We start from the raw sequence: 17,163 nt of genomic DNA, 5'->3' as shown, positions 1-17,163 counted from the left end.
CCTACTTGTGTGCTGTTGTTATATTCACCAATATAAATCCAGAGAGTGAGTGTCTGGTAATGAGAAGGTCACTGGGTTGCCTTCCTGCCTGCCAAGTGTTGAAGTGTCCCTGAGCAAGGCACACCCCTAACAGCACATTGTGACCTGCACAGCCATCAGCTGACTGAAGCTGAAACTGCATTTCACCTGTGAGATTAATAACCTAGCATTTCAAACGTTTATCCTGGCCAAGATAATTGTGATTGATATTATCCCAAATAATAGTAAAAATATATTGTACTTAAAATGTCAGTAAAGTATACTGGAATGAATTGCCCAAGAATGCCTCCCCAGCCGGATTGAACAACCACCACCCAGCTGCACTGACCTTGACCCTGACCTTGACCTGACCCCAGCCGGATTGAACAACTACCACCCAGCTGCACTGACCTTGCTGGTCATGGAGTGCTTTAAGAGGCCACCTTGGACCTAATCTCGCTTCACCAGACTTTCCACCTCCTTGGACCAATAGTTATTTCCAATAGTTCCAACACCATCTCCCAAGTTATAGGCTACATGCCACCCTGGCACCCTCCCGTCTCAACAATAAAGGTGAAGGGGGTTAATGTTAGCTGGACCTCAAAGGGCAGGTGACATTAGACGTATCTATGGCAGCACCAGTACAGTGTTGAATGCTTGTTGCTTTTTTTGGAGGATCTGTACTTTACTTGAGTATTTTGAATACTAACATATTGTGCCTGCTTAGAGTGAGTGAGTTATGCAATCAATATCACTTGGGTGCACAATCTATGTAAAGCGCCTTGGATAAAGGTGCTATATAAATGCACCATTTACCATTTTGGGTAATTTTCCCAGACATTCTACTGTGACTCCACTACATTTCAAAGACAAATGTACTTTTGACTCCACTAGGCCACATTTCTAGGAAGAGAAATAGTACATAATGAACTACTAAAGTCCTATTTCAAACTGAAAATATCAGCTTTACATCCGTATAGGCACAGAACACCTTAAAACTGTTTTCACATGCCATGTAATAAGCCACACTAAAAGCAAACATATTCTGATCTGATCTAAAATCTGCAAGGTTCCCATGCTGAGACATTTCTCTTTTGCCTTTATTTATCTTGTATGTTTTCTTGCACCTGTTTAACTAAGCTTTTAATCTATTTTACATACACTTGCTTAAACCACCAGCTTAGTGGCCAGCTTGTTCTGTCGGGCATGTCCAAAATATTAACTTTTTTCAGGGAAATAAAACAAAAACAAACCAATCAATTCCCCTACATGTAACCTGAGTTTTCTTGCAGATAATGTTGCATACAATCAACTTGAATCTTCCAAGCAATCTTATTTACCTTTTACCTTGTAGCACTTTTATAGCGGCATAAAGCTGAGTCATATGATTTATTTCAGTCCCATGAATTCTGCAGTGAAGATTTTTGCTATCTTTTGGGGGATTTATACATATTTGGAGTCTCAAGTGGCTGCACAAGGAATTTCTACACAATCACACATAACTTTCACATCCCTCTTGGCAAGATGTCATTGTATTTTTATCTTCATGGAAATCTTCCAAGGCTCTGTCAATCTCCATGTGGCTCAGGTATGTCTGTCCTTATGTTGGAAAAGATAAGAATCTCTGTTCATGATGCGTCCATGAATAAACTTTAAATTCTTACAACCCTGACCCCTTTCCTATCTGTCTCTTTTTTTTGTTCTGTTAGTTTAACTTTAATTCTTTCTTAGGCTTATTTATTTTGTTTTCTGTCTCACTTTTTCTAATGTCGATTTAACTTTTCACGTCATGCTTATATCATTCAGCAGTTAACTTTATATTGAACATATTCGATATATTTTTATGTCAATACGTAAAGTAAAACTAATTGAGAAAAATAAAACTCTGAACATAGCAGTCTGGATCCCAGGGGGCTAGTAACTACAATTTTGAGGAGTATTTTGTACTTTTACTCCACTACATGTCAGAGGCAAATATTGTACCTTTACTCAACTAAAGATTATTTGAATAAATTGATTTTGAAATAAACACTTAATCTACAAGCTCACAGTGAGTTGCATCTTGTGAGGTTGTAGATCTATTAACAGATTGTGTGTACACATTGAACTTGTGAGTACTTATTTTGATGTACCAGACTATTACTATTAATTACTGTAACTGAGTATTTCTAGATTGTGGTATTGGTATTGATACTTAAGTAAAGAATGTGAGTACTTCTCACATAAGTAACAATAAGTATGTACATTTACTCAAGTCCTGTACTTAAGTACAATTTTGAAGTATTTTTACTTCACTGGAGTAATACTAGGTCGAAATGACCCCACCAGTATAGTATTTGAGAAATAGAAACAAGGAATAATTTTAGTGGTTATCACAAGAAAATGGTGTATTCATTGGTGTTCCTGAGTGCCAGCATGAAGTTAAAGGGGAAAACCACCCATTTTCAACATTTTACTATGTCATAAATATACCTTAGAGCTGTTGTGTGTAAATAATAAAAAAAAGTCCCCCCATTCTGTGTTTCCTAGAACTGTAATTATGACAAAAATCTTTTTCAGACCTCTAGTTCTAGGAAACACAGAATGGGGGAGCTTTTTTATTATTTCCACACAACAGCTCTAAGGTATATTAATGACATAGTAAAATGTTGAAAATGAGTGGAATGCCCCTTTAAGTGTATAGTTGTCCATGCTTGCATAGAGGAACACTAATGAACAGACCACAACAGACCCAAAATAGACCTTTTTCACAGCAGACATTTTGACCTGCCATAGAAGAGTGTATTACCTAAAGCTATATTTAATCTGACATGTCAAAATGGCTGCAGTGAATGGCTTATTTAAACTAATTAAAATTTGGTTCAATTACGGTCTTTGGAAAATGTTTTTTCATGTGCATAATTGAGATGTTAGATGGTGATAATAAAAATCATGTGCAGTACATACAGCATTCCATTTGGTGTCTATTCAACATCAAAGCAAGTATTGTAAAAGTCTTTTATTAGATGTTTTTTATTTCAAGGCTGGGAAGTCAACCGAGGGGAAGATCTCTACTTCAAGTCCTTAAGAGAGGGCAATTTATATTAAAAATATTGGCATTCTACATTGTATTTGGCTTCCACCAACACTCACCCTTATGCCTAATATTATACTCTGTCGTACGACGGTGATGCAACGTGTTGTTAGCTTGAAGATCTGTTTTTGTCAGCAAGTGACACTGTCATGCGATGGAGTATAAACTGAGCTTTACAGTCCGTCTATTTTAATATGGCCATTCCAACACTTCTACAATTTATCTATCAAACTATCTTCCAAAAAAACAAAAAAAATAAAAGTCAGCCCTTCAGAATTTGCCTCCAAAGTCAAATTAGTAGATTTTTTAAAGAACCTGGTGTTTCTATTTAAGACTGCAGTCTTTCTGTTTCCTGTGCAGTGTTTGTGAACAGTTTGTGCCTCGGTTTCAGGATGAAAGTATGTGTCAGTCCCGTTCACATAAAAACAGAATGCATATGAACAATTTGAGTTTAAAAAACAAATTTGATCCAAGAGGGGGGAGAACTTCCGTTTTTTAAATCCCAGTCCTCTTGCGTTGCTTGGTATTGGTATGGATAAAGATAGAGATAAAGAGAGGGGGGAGAGAGAGAGAGAGAGAGAGAGAAGCAGAGACAGAAACAGGCAGGTGTATGGTCCAGAGTTTAGAGAAGGGATCAGCTGTCTGAGCTACACTGGCCAAGAGGGCTGATGGGGAAAAGTTCCAGAGGATCGCAGGCGGAGGGGAGAAAAACATGTGCTAGACCATCACAGGAAAGACTAGGACTTCTTGGCATCCTGTGTGTTGCGTTTCTTGAGGTCACTTAGGTCCACTGGTGTGAAAGCTGCAAGAACAGACAGAGAGTTAAGACAGTGTTATTGTATTGGGTTTGATCATTGCTAGTCGGAATCACACGTCAATATGTCTCTAGGTTTTTCCAAAGAAAAGGTCTAAGGACATCTCACTTTGGCTGGGCTGTAACAGAAGTCCACAGTTGCTACGTGGTTGGTCTATTCATGGCTGTCTCTCTAACCACTTTTCAAAAATTGTGACTCAGAAATGTTATATTTATATCTAATGGAGTGGTTATCATGAGACTAGATCACTGCTAAGCCTGTGTTCAGACAGCTACCAACTTGTCAGTTGCTGAACTTGGTGACACGTCGAAGGCAGGGTAAGAGCTGTTTCAAGTCATTGCAGATTAAGGTGTTTCAGAGTCAGACTTAATGAGCAGACTTCATGGTGGTCAGATTACATACAGTCTGCCAAAAGAAATCAAACATGCTATTTGCTCTATTTCGTCAGCCAACAAGGAGTGGACGGTGGGCTAACAAAGTCAGTGCTCATGAGCCCGTTACACTGAAGGATAATTACCGCTGACTGTTGACCATGACTGGTTCCAGTTGCCGATCTGCTATATCGGGTTTAAAATCGGGGGATTTCTGGTCAAGTGAAGTGAGACATAAGCTGTAACTGTCAGGCACTTACAATGTAGGTTAGGATTTGGGTTCTTTTCAACATATTCCTGTGGTCCACGGTCATTGCGTTCGCTGTTTTGTGTTGATCTCATGTCTCGGAGAACACACTGCCAAGCTGTGAAGGAGGACAACAGAGACAACATTAAATCTGCTTTTCATCCCCTTTCAGGAGTCTCATCCGGCATCCTGTGCTGAGAATCGTGTGTGTGGCCAAAATGCTGAATGTATTGGTAAAAAAGGTATGCTAGTGATATTTGCTTTCTTACAGGCAAGAGGTCTTATACACAATTTTATTTGTGTCGCATGTTTCATCAATGGAGTTACACCATCTATCACACTCAATAAAACTAAAATAAAGTGTATCTACACTGAAAACTATATAACCACCAGAAAATAAACCAGCTAATATTGTATGAAGAAAAGACAAAGTAAAATGACGGTTTGGTTAAACCTATGCCAGCAGTATCTGAGGTTTCACTTACTATCATGGATAAAGCGCACATTCTCTTCATGTGCAGGAGTGAAGAGCTCCCCACTGTTAGTAGGGGACCGGGGACTGGAAGTCCGTTTATAACTGTTCACCATCCTGGGAGCAGATGAGCTTCACAAACATGAGAACAGCAGAGATTAACGGCTAAAAGCATTGTAAATACAAGGGAGTGAAGGGTATATGCCACTTTTTTTTGCAGAGAAAGTACTCCAAATGCTTGATTTTCAATTACTTAATTATGTGGACAAAAATAATACATTGCCATTTTGAAAGATTATTACAGTTGCATTTTCATGTAAACTTCAAAGACAAAAAAACAGAAAAATGCCTCAATAGTCAAATGTGCACAGCAGTAGTCATTTAAACCACAAAGTGCTCCTCTTTATTTGAGTAGAACTAGACAATTAGTCATGGGTGATACATTATTTATGTGTTTACAGAAGCTAAACATAGGAATCTCATTCTTTCAATTATTGGATTTCAACTGTAATTACAACAGATTAAAATTGTATTCTCAGACTGCGTGAAATCCAATAATTGATATCATTATTAGTCCAATTTGGAAAAGTAAAATAACGTATTAGTGCTTGTTATATGCAGGATGATACTAAGTACTTAAATCTCGAATCTAAAGTAACATAACATAACACCACAATATTGTGACACCATTACGTATAGCCATCAACTGTCCTCAGACCTGGTCATTCTGTTTGCAGTCTGCACTTGCTCTTTGCTCCTCTGTGGCGAATGGATACTGGACAGGAAGTTTCCAAACGTTTTCTGTTGGATAAGAATGGATAATAGAACATTTAAAGTTAAAGTATGATTATTAGGCTAAACATCAACACCACCAACTTAGTTCAATTACACAGTTGTTTAGCGGGTACATTTTATTCTGTGATTATCAAGCCCCTTTGTTCTGAGAAGATCATTAAGTAAGTAATATAGTAATTTTATAGTCATTAACTAGTAGTTTTAATGCTGGGGTCCAGGGACCAGCAGGTGTCAATGAGTACTGGTATATCATTTCCGTATCGTATTTCCTAGTGAAACAGGGGTTGTATGCATCTCAGCGATGGGGCAGGATTGAACTGCACTGGAGCTTTGAACATCCAGATGCAATTCAGAGGTAAACGTCTTGTATCTGGTTATGATGAGCTCTGATTTCGGCCATCGAAAAGTACGATGACCCACCTGGCACGTAGATGTCACGTCGGCAGTGATTAATCAAGTATTCAGAAACATATTTTTGTATGTTTTTTGTGTAAGTGTGTTTAGTAGAGATGCACAGATACCATCTTTCCCTTCCCAATACCGATTCTGTTAGTAATTGATAGTTAGTAAAATAATACAGTACGAGTATAAAACAGTTGTTCAACATCAACTGAAGCATTCAAAATGACTAAGTGAAATATCATGTGATAAATTAGGTGGTATCCGAATGGACTGGCATTCTCACAGATACCAGCATCTCAATATTTGCCATTGACAATGAACTGAGAAATGACATTAAACGCCATTGACATTGAAGGGAACATTGTCATATGTAAACGAACAAATCATCATTCAAGATACAGTACCACCCTGGTGTCTAGCATAATGCATCGTATTTTTGATAGACAGGTGCATATCATCATGATATTGGTTAGCCCCTTTCGGAACCCTCGGTTAGCTTTTCTGAATTTTGGACGCGCTACCCTAGGGTCCCTGACAGCTTATTCCGCCCTCCATGGGATGCAGATTTACATACCCTCTGTTCGGCGGCGCCGTTTGAGTGTTGGTGAGATGTTTCAAAGATGCATAACACAGCTATAGGAGACAACGGAAACGTGTACGAAACCGCATTAACCACCGATGCCTTTTTTTTAAAATTTTGCTTCGCTGAACTTCTCTCTCCTCTCTCTTCCTTGACTTCCTTGTTGACTTCCCATTGTACCGCCTCCCGAACGGCGACTGGCTAGCTGCACGTCCTAGTTACTGCCTCTGATTGGCCGACCGCGTGCATGCAGGATGTTTATAACATAGACATATAAAGGTAGACGCCCCTTTCGGCTCTGGAGCGTATGTGCTCAAGGGAGGGCAAAAAAATCCTGAGATTCCTTGCGAAGCCCTGCGAAAGCATGAGTGTGCGTCACAGAGTGCATGTTCAGGTCTGATAAGACCCGGAAAAGATGCGCTGTGATTGGCCAGTAGCCACTTGAGTGGCAGCGTGACGTAGTGTGCCGTCCACTCTTCCGGTGTACCAGTGTAAATTCTTCCGCCCTCCCGTCAACACACATGGCATCTATTTTTTTAATATCTATGGTTTATAATGCTGTTGTGTCTTGGGAGGCGGAACATGGGATGTGAGGAAGAGAGAATTTCAGAGAAGCCAAAACTTTAAAAAAAAGTTTAAAAAATACTTAACGGCATCGGCGGTTAATGCGGTTTCGTACACGTTTCCATTGTCTCCTATAGCTGTGTTATGCATCTTTGAAACATCTCACCAACACTCAAGTGGCGCCGCCACTCTCCGTGAACAGAGGGTAATCTGCATCCCATGGAGGGCGGAATAAGCTGTCAGGGACCCTAGGGTAGCGCGTCCAAAATTCAGAAAAGCTAACCGAGGGTCCCGAAAGGGGCTAGATATTGGTTAACTTTAAATTGGTGGTAGTAGTAGTACCTGCTGATCTAAGAAAATATATATATATTTTTTTTGCATCCATCTACTGTTAACTATGTACTTATTATGACCACCTCTAAAGGTGGAATGACCATACTTTCCCTTTCAGCTGGCCTTTAACCACTAATATTAACCAAGGGTCCAAGGGATGGTATAGACTATAGACAATATCATATTTAATCAATAGCAAAGGCAATGTTCCTTGGGGCAAAGTCAAATCTTAGCTAATTGTGCGAGCATGACTTTAACATAGTTTAAAAATACCTGTTTAAAAACAACACACCGCGTATGAGCAGTTGAGCACCAACCCCGAACGCAAAGCTGCGAATCTAGAGGGCTTTGTTTACGTTTAGGCTAACATTAGCATTGTTAGCAACAGGCAATATAGCCAGACAACAATAATAACAAAACATAACTATGATCCGAGGATGGTCGTTGACACTTAGTCTAAACCACAGAGAAATACCAGCTGATTTTGAGTGTGTGTTTTTTACGTGTTGACATCGCTATCCCACTGTAATATGGATTAATAGCCGGGCTAACACAACGTTAGCTAGATGCTAACAGACCATTGACGTGCGAGTACACTGATGTCTTATCGAGGCTAGCATCATTTAACTCTGATATTTACTAGAGGGAGGTGACTGGCCTTAAACGAACCATGCACTGCATTCATAATGTCAAACAGTGTTTACAATTATAAGCTATTGCGCAAACCTTTTCTTTGATGTGTTTTTCTTTTTCTTTCCTTATGCAGACAAAGGTGTGTACGCTGTACACGGGCTGTCCAAGGCCTGGCTAAAAAGTAAAACGTTGCCAATGCCAACCAATCATTTCCGGGCAGGCAAAAGAAACGGAAGTGAAAGAACTCTTCTGTTTTTGTTTGTTTGTTTATTAATTCGACATACTTTTATTTTATTGTGTTGGGTACAGTTCAAGGAATGTACAGGTCAATTAAAAATCTGCTAAGAGGATACAACCAGAAAAATTACTATTACAGACTTTACACAAGGGTTTGATTGATTGAAGCCGAATCTGGGTTGTACATGCTGATTTGTTGAACTCCCTCTGGTGTTGTGGGTATGAACTTCGTTGATGGACTAAACATCCAAGGCTGAGAGTGAGAAAATGACAGCCAGGAGAAGGAGGCTGGTCGGTGTCAGTGATACTGGGAGGAATTGAGTTGTGCTTGAAATGTACTGTAAATCTCCAATCTGTTAATAAATGCATCAATCAACCAATCAATCAAGTACTGGCCAGCTAGCCAGAGTATGGAGATGGAGTGGAGACGCCCTGGACGGAGGGCTCATCATGAATAGCCATCAACATGCCAACTGACTCAGTAAGTATGAGGTTGGAAATGCAGCTTAGTTCAGAGGAGTGAAGTTTAGTTGAATAGAGTTACAAAAGCTTTGTGTGACTGTGATGCAGTAAAGTGAGGAAAAACAACAACATTACAACAATTAAACAAAGCTGTGATGTGACCATCTCAGATTTAAAGATGGAGTGCCATGATTTCTTTCCACCCTAAAACATGATCATCAGGTCTTATTGTTATATAAGGAGGAAGAATTTTTAAATGGAGGAAGAAGTCGTTAAAATGTCATTTTTATGTGTGCATGCCCACCAGTTCATTAAGTATGCCTGGTTTGCCTGGTGGGTGGTGATGGGTGGTGATCCACCTGTACTGAAGCCATACCCACAGCTGTTGTTGTATGATAAAGGGGGAGGGGCTGATAGTGTGATGTCACTATATTACAATTTTTTTTCATTGGCACGTTTGACTGAAACCCTAAATACAAAGTGAAGACATCATTCATTGCACATAACAACCACACCAAGGGGTCTAATGAAGTACTATCACCTCTTAAACACATGAAAAATTGGAAAAAGTACAAAAATCACGGCACTCCATCTTTAAGATGAGATGAAAAGAAAGACTTAACTAGTCTAAATCAACCCATTTCAACCAACTATAATGAGTAAAATATTCAATCATTTAAATGCAATGTGGTTGTTCAACTTGAGTTGGCTCCCACGTGTCAGTTTTCTCCCCACCAGTTGGGTGCCTGACTGACACAGTGCCCTGCCAGCTTCATCCTCTCTGACCTTGTCTAATAATCTAAAAGATTGTAGACCAGCTATTTTCACTATTTGTTATGTGTTTAAAATGGGTTCACGACCCAAAAATGCATCCTGATTTATTGTTTGGGAAACAGACTATTTCTGTGGGCTTTGATTTTACCCTGGCACTCCCATATGTTCTATGACTCTGGGATGCCATCTAGAGGACATACACAGGACAGCTTTCTCAGGCCTGAGCTCAGAAATTAGTAATTTTCATGGCCTGCCTTAGCCTGGTTCCAGCCCATAGGCCCAATTCCAATGTACGCCCTCAAGCCCTAAACCCTGCAGCTGCTAAGTGCTTGAGGTTGAGGGCTCCAAATTGTAGTGAAAGCAATGGGACAGCACTTTGAAGATGAGTCTGTCATTCATGACACTTAACATCACTTTTAAAACTCTTACTGTCCTTATTTACAGTCAGTGCTTAGTCTAAACATATACAGAGGTAACATCGAAAAGGTGTAGGCTGAAGCTGAGGCTTTATTATAGAGCGCCGAAGTCCTGATGTCACTCGCTCATCCCCTGGTTCACAGAAGTAATTTCTCTATGGAGAATAACATGGGGTCATCTTAAAATCGTTTCATATAAGCATTGTGGTCCAAAAATAAACAAGCTGTCTCTGCGTTATTGTCGGGGAGGTGTCTGTATCGTTTGCGACAGTCAGACTGACTGACTGACTGACTGACTGACTGACTGACTGACTGACAGAAGTAGTTCATAATAAATCGGATAGGCAGTGATGGGTTTAGGGGCCTTTGGGCTCTGGCACAAAGTAGGCATAGACGTTTCATATTGATAAAATATGTCTTTATTTATGAAAACATGTACAAAAATAATTCTTAAAGAAGCACTTATAAGACTTTTCATCGCAGACATCTCTTATAGTTGCAGCACACACCGTTTCTCATAAAGAACATAACAGCAATACCCAGGAGGGGAAATGGCAGCATGGCAATACAAATGCATATGATTGATTTCAGGCCTACCAATGAAGTAGCTATTTAGTTATTCCTCGCTCTGCCCAGCAGTGAGGCCGCTAACTCTTCAAGTATGACGCGTCAATCTACCTTCAATATGTATTCCATTTGAACTATCATGTGAAAGGACTTGGTTTCAAAAGGCATCCTTAAAAACCTAGTGCTTGATTTGAAAGGTTGATATAAGAAATATATGATACTGTACATCTGATAAAATGCTTGAATTCAACAGTGCATGAGATTAATTCACAGAAAAAAAATTGTATATACAGTATATACATATTTTATGTATATATATATTATATATCATGTTTTTACTTGATTACGTTCCTCATTTCTCATGGAATCAATATTAAGACCGGCACCACAGATGTCCCCTCTCCCCTGTTGTATCGGCAGATTGAGTTGAGGTGAAAATCTCAATGGTTTACTGCCAATGAACACATTGGCAGTAAAGTCATGTGAGGGGGAAAAAAATAACAGCTTTAAATAAGTGAAGCTTCAGAAAGACAAAGTCATCTTTACAAAGCATAGCCCAAAAGTCATGGTTATGGTTACAAAACAAAGACAGGAGAAAGTAATTATTTGTATCACCCCCGATTAAAATAACAACAAAACAAAACAGTTATTTCTGGAGCAGAGGCGTGGTCCGAGCACTGGCTATCTTTCCCACCTGGCACAAATCCTCAGTATTAATTAAACTCTGAGAGGGTAAAACCAAATGGTCCATTTTGGTTACATTTGCACCCTCTCAGAGTTACAGTACAGAGTACAAACTGATACATTAACAGTGAGGATTTCACTGTGGAAGGCACTGTATGGTGCACAACATATTGTATGTTTAGCAGTCTCAAATGGCAGTTCAGTTCACCCTGTGCATTCTTTCACACTGAGCTCTCACAGGTCTGTGTGCTCAGGCACAGATGCCGGTCTCAATTTCTCAAATAGTTTGGCCAGATCTTTGCATTCTGGGTCAATGAGGTCTCCTGGTTTCTCCCCACCCTCATTCTCTGCCTCTGTACTGGCTCCCCTGACAAGCAGGTATCTATGTGGGGAATACAAATAGAAAGATATTGTTAAAATACCTACAACACAAAAAAATAATAGTCCCTCTCATACACTTTTTTGTACTGTAATGATTTCAATTTAATTGAGTTTTAGTGAAAATAAACTATGCTCCTCATTTAGCTGGCAAAATAAAATCACTGAAGAATGTCATAGTTTGTCAATCATGTGGCACAACTCAATGTAGAGGCTACATTGATTTTGACCTGCAACAAAGCATGCAATGTAAGAGTAAGTAGCCGGCTTGATGTACAAGTACATCACCCAGCCATGATGTTCAAGTACTCCCCCTGGACATGATGTTTGTATATCGCCAGGACTTACCCCCAATCTAACCCTTGGCCTATTCATACTCCATTTTTAGGTGATAAGATGACCACCGAAAACTACAACATGACGTCACGCCGCAGTGGTAAGAGACTCAACACTCACCCAAACACTCTGTTTTTACTAAAACTACAACATGACTTCACTGAGCCGCGGTCGTAAGCAACTCAACACTCACCCAAACACATCTCTCTGTTTTTACTAAGGTCACCTAAAATTGGAGTATGAATAGGCCTTGAGTCTATAGGCCAAGCATAAAGGCATTGATTGGGTCCCATTATTCTAGTGGTATATGACCCAGTCCGGGGAATTGAACCCAGACCTCCCAATATCAGGACCAACACTAACCACAATGCCACTGAGGTGTTAACTTGCAAAGCTCTTTATACCTATATATGCCTAGACATGTAACTGCATTTCATGAGTTTGACCACTCATATGAGCTTTACAATGTACTTCACATACACTGATGCAACCTGCTCATGGGGAGCATAGTGGTTCAGTGTCTTGCTTAAGGACACTATGACAGTATGACACTCAGCCAGGAGAGCTGGGGATCAAACCAATAAGCTCCATCTCCCAAGCCACTGTACAGTTGGAGGCCATCGATATTGTCCTTTTCTTTTTGCTGAGGTTTGCGTGATCTGCGCAAAAGGACAGTTAACCCATTTTGGGCGGGAACCCCTTTTGGTGTTTTAAACATTATGTTATAATTTAGCTATTGGAAAATAGCAGATCTACAAGCTCATAGCGCGCCACCGAGTGGCGCGCTACGAGCTTGTAGGTCTGCTATTTTTGAAAAATCGTGAAAATATTTATTTCAGAAAACTGAAGGATTTAGAAGGATTTTTTTTTAAATTTTGAGGTCAGGCCTAAATGGGTCAAATGATAAGGGACAATATCGGTGGCACCCAACTGTATGTAGCTCTACAAATATGTCTGTACGCTGTACATGTGGCAAAGCGTTAAATTGAGCATATTCATACTGCATGTTGATAAATTGCAAATCAACTACTACACTATTGAAAATGGCATGAATGTCAAATTAAATATACTGACTGAACATCTGATATTATATTAGATCCTATTATCTCATATACAACAACTTCTATGAAATACCTTTGTCCTTTGTACATGTTCATGAAACCATTTGTTACATTTTAAAATAATATCCTACCACCGTTTATGTTTAGAGTCAAAGTGGCAGCAGGTGATTCAGTCAGACTTAAATTATATTTGTGTAAATAGTACTAGGCTAGTAGCTTGTCTGATGATATATTTGTACTGTGTACTGTGAAGATAATATAACTTTTAATATTATAGTGTCCTGATTTGAATTGCTCAGTTTCGTTTGTTTTTTTGTTTTTAATGTTTTTTTTGTGGCTTTCGCCTTTATTTTATATTTTTTATAGAGGGACAGACAATAGGCTGACAGGAAATGGGGGAGAGACATGCAGTAAGGGCCGTCGGGATCGGGAGTCGAACCCGCGGCACACTGCCAGGCTCTGGCTACCGGCCAAGGTCCCTGGACCGCTGAGCCACGGCCCAGGCCGAATTGCTCTGTGTTGATACTTGATATCTGTGACCTTATGTCGGAGATCTTACTTACTTACTTACTTATTTACTTACTTACTTACTTACTTACTTACTTACTTACTTACTTACTTACTTACTTACTAATTACAATATAGTCACTTTTGGTGAGTGACACCTTCACGTGACAAAGTAGGCAATTATACTTAAGTGCATGTAATATACAGAGCAAGCATATTCAGTAAGTAGATAAAGTAAAGTTGTTGATTAGTTGTTCAAACTATAATTCACTAATGTACCGTCAATGTGTGCTGCATCTTTCGTTCACGTAATGTAAACTACATTCCAATGAGAAGGACAGCACTCACACAAGCATGTCTTTAGATTTCATTAATGGCACAGGCAGTGCCCGTCAAATCTAAAGAGCGGGCTGAATTGAAAAAGTAGCTGACCTAGCAATGTCTGGATAGCCATCGCTGCAGGCCATGTGAAGAGGCGTCCAGCCGTCCTCATCTCTCTGGTGAACATCTGCTCCGTGTCTTATCAGCAATTTGACCACCTCCAGGTTGCCTGTCAGCACAGCCTCATGGAGTGCTGCCATACCTAGTGCGTGCACACACACACACACACACACACACGCACGCACGCACGCACGCACGCACGCACGCACGCACGCACATACGCATGCACGAGCACACACGCGCACACACACACACACACACACACACACACACACACACACACACACACACACACACACACACACACACACACACACACACACACACACACACACACACACACACACACACACACACACACACACACACCTTGTTAGGCCTATGATAGTTTCATGTCTTTTCTGTGTTTCTTCCATTCCCTGAGTGGTCAAACACTGCTTTGAAAAGGTTGGTGGGCCTTGAAGACAACAGATTGAACTCACCTGAATGGAAGACCGTATCCACACGAACCTTCCTCGCCCTCATGAACCGTCCAATCTGCTCTGTGTCTCCACGCCTGACAATGTCCTGGAAGATGATCTCATTGGAGAAGTGCACGGCTCGCTTTGGAGGCGCTTGAACGGGTACTATTATAGGCGCTATTACAGGTGCACAAGTCTCCTTCGCACCTGATTGTCGTGTCGAACTGTATCGCGATCCTTTGCTGTATGAGGGGATGTACGACGTCGATGTGGACTTGTATGGAGCCGTGTAATGTGATGATGATGAAGATGATGATGATGATACTGTTGGTGGGCTGTGGTATGATGGGGTATAGCTTGTCGGGGAGTACTTTGCTACGGGGGAGTACTTTGCTACGGAGGAGTACGTGGATGAGTAGTTGGTTGGTGTGTAGTGCGTACTAGGAGTGTACTGGCTAGTGGTGTAGTGTGTCGGCGTCGACGGCGTGTACTGTGAAGCTCGGGTGTACGCCGACGCCGGTACATGGTAGCTGTACTTCATCCCTGTTGTGGAAGCCACAATGCCTCCCCCTGTATGCTGTCAGCCCAGGAGGAGGGACGGAACAAATCCACACGCCAAAATCCAGCCAAAGAAACAAATATCCTTTATTTCCTGTGGCCTTCTACACACTCTTGGTGTCTTTTCTTCACTGAATTCTCTCTTATCCTTTTGGTTCCCAACTTGAGTAGCTCCTGTGACAGCCTCTTCAGTAGACGGTGCACACTTTCCAAAAGCCTTGCCTCCACTTCACTCTGTGTATCATAATCCCTTTTTATCACATATTATTTTGTATTCCGATCCTTCCACTTGTATCTCTTGTGTTGTTTCTCCCGTCTACATTTGAAACTGCATTTGCACACAGTCACTTTGCCTTGACACACGGTTCAGTAGTTGTCTGAGGGGGCCGTTCAGAGAGGGTCCCTATATATCCACTGGTGGGCTATTTTAGGGCCAAATATCGAGTGACTTGAGCTTAGAGATGAGTGGCCCCTGACCAGCCCCTCCCACGTTATGCTCACATGCTCATTCGTTTCCCTCCCACCCCCATGGCCCATAAAACCTATTGACAACCATAAGCAGAGGAATTGACCCAAACACATGCTTAAAGGGGAAAAACACCCATTTTCAACATTTTACTATGTCATTAATATACCTTAGAGCTGTTGTGTGGAAATAATCAAAAAGTCCCCCCATTTTGTGTTTCCTAGAACTGTAATTATGAAAAAAATCATTAACATGGTGAAACACATCTTGATGACATCATCAAGATGTGTTTCACCATGTTCATGATTTTTTTCAGACCTCTAGTTCTAGGAAACACAGAATGGGGGAACTTTTTTATTATTTCCACACAACAGCTCTAAGGTACATTAATGACATAGTAAAATGTTGAAAATGAGTGGAATGCCCCTTTAAGTTGTCTAATAATGCCACATATATATATAGAAACATCTAATCAATATTAAATACCCTTGACATCTGAGTGAAATAAAAGGATTTCAGTGCTTCAAATGATTGTTTGTCCAAGGCTTGAATGGATCTGAGGCATTTCCTAATTGTGGAGCGTGATAGGGAACAGCATGGGTCATAGTGTGTGTGAGAGTCACATGTTTCTGAACGATTGATTTATCTATAAATAAACTTCAGTATGACATCAGTAGGAGTTTTTAGAATATGCAGTTGATTTGTTGCCACAATTCTTAAGCCAGAGCGAACTCACATTTGATTTCCAGAAAACAGTTCATTCACAACGTTTCAACATTTAGGCTAATGTTACTGCCATCTGTTCGTGGCGGTGAATCACTGTGTGCTTATGTCATTAATGTTGTTTTTTCGTGAGGTCTACATAGACATGGTCGTAATTCACATGGAAAATGTTCTGAACTTGCCCTTTATCAGAACAAACCCATATAGACAAATAGAGTCCAGCTATATAGAGGATGTTAAGTGTGGGAGTGTGATCTTTGCCAACTGTCATGTGACTCATGTCAAAGGGCCATAAATCTAACTTCTAAATTTAACCATACTCTCTACACGGCATTAAAAAGTCACATGGTTTTGGTAATCACATATCCAGCCCTTAAATAGGGATAATATTTTGTCAAACACTTGAAATGAAAACATGCATATTGACTTAATGAACAGCGGCAATATTATCAGTGAGTACCACACATTGTACCCGTAGCATTGTGCTGGTAGCACCAGCTGTCCCTAGACAGACTGTAGAACTGGATCTATCCAGGATCTTCAAGACTTTGCATGTGGACTTGGAGACATTTCACAGTAGCTTCCAGCATGGCCCTCATCCACTGGTTTTCTCTTACTAACACTCATAAAGATGCTGCTATGCCATGAGGGGAATTAAACCCTGTGGAGGAAGTTCAGGAACCAGGCTTTATTTATCTCGCAGTGATGCTAATTCTTAATTGAGCCCTAACTCTGTATATTTGACCTATCTGCTTTTCAGTTTTTTTCAGTTTCTTTTTCAGTCAAACA

The 17,163-nt window shown here is 40.3% G+C and overlaps 2 protein-coding genes across 2 annotated transcripts; both read right to left on the bottom strand.

Moving 5' to 3' along the window:
• Positions 1-3,001: 3,001 nt before the first annotated feature.
• mcrip1 (MAPK regulated corepressor interacting protein 1) lies at positions 3,002-8,541 on the bottom strand. Its single transcript, XM_079519493.1, has 5 exons — positions 8,397-8,541; positions 5,715-5,797; positions 5,010-5,128; positions 4,538-4,642; positions 3,002-3,893 (listed from the first exon to the last, which is right to left on the bottom strand). The coding sequence occupies exons 2-5, from the start codon at positions 5,720-5,722 to the stop codon at positions 3,829-3,831; spliced, it is 297 nt and encodes a 98-aa protein (XP_079375619.1). The 5' UTR covers positions 5,723-5,797; positions 8,397-8,541; the 3' UTR covers positions 3,002-3,828.
• Positions 8,542-10,594: 2,053 nt separating this feature from the next.
• ppp1r27a (protein phosphatase 1, regulatory subunit 27a) lies at positions 10,595-15,545 on the bottom strand. The gene is made up of 3 exons (XM_079520378.1): positions 14,649-15,545; positions 14,158-14,308; positions 10,595-11,825 (listed from the first exon to the last, which is right to left on the bottom strand). Exons 1-3 carry the CDS (start codon positions 15,166-15,168, stop codon positions 11,678-11,680), a joined length of 819 nt encoding a protein of 272 aa, XP_079376504.1. The 5' UTR covers positions 15,169-15,545; the 3' UTR covers positions 10,595-11,677.
• Between the last annotated feature and the right edge of the window lie 1,618 nt (positions 15,546-17,163).

This window comes from Electrona antarctica (assembly GCF_951216825.1).
Source record: "Electrona antarctica genome assembly, chromosome: 14".
Lineage (NCBI taxonomy): Eukaryota > Metazoa > Chordata > Actinopteri > Myctophiformes > Myctophidae > Electrona > Electrona antarctica.
The sequence above is the reverse complement of the archived record's forward strand: the minus strand, read 5'-3'. Positions and strand labels throughout refer to the sequence as shown.

Excerpts from the sequence above, each read along its gene's own strand:
- mcrip1 (XM_079519493.1), bottom strand. Across the intron at positions 4,643-5,009 it reads TGTGCGCTTTATCCATGATA|CTTGGCAGTGTGTTCTCCGA; the intron begins GTAAGTGAAACC and ends CCTCCTTCACAG. Across the intron at positions 3,894-4,537 it reads CCCAAATCCTAACCTACATT|CTTTCACACCAGTGGACCTA; the intron begins GTAAGTGCCTGA and ends CTGTTCTTGCAG.
- ppp1r27a (XM_079520378.1), bottom strand. The coding sequence starts at position 15,168 with ATGAAGTACAGCTACCATGTACCGGCGTCGGCGTACACCCGAGCTTCA. Across the intron at positions 14,309-14,648 it reads GGATACGGTCTTCCATTCAG|GTATGGCAGCACTCCATGAG; the intron begins GTGAGTTCAATC and ends TGCACGCACTAG. Across the intron at positions 11,826-14,157 it reads GGCTATCCAGACATTGCTAG|ATACCTGCTTGTCAGGGGAG; the intron begins GTCAGCTACTTT and ends TTCCCCACATAG.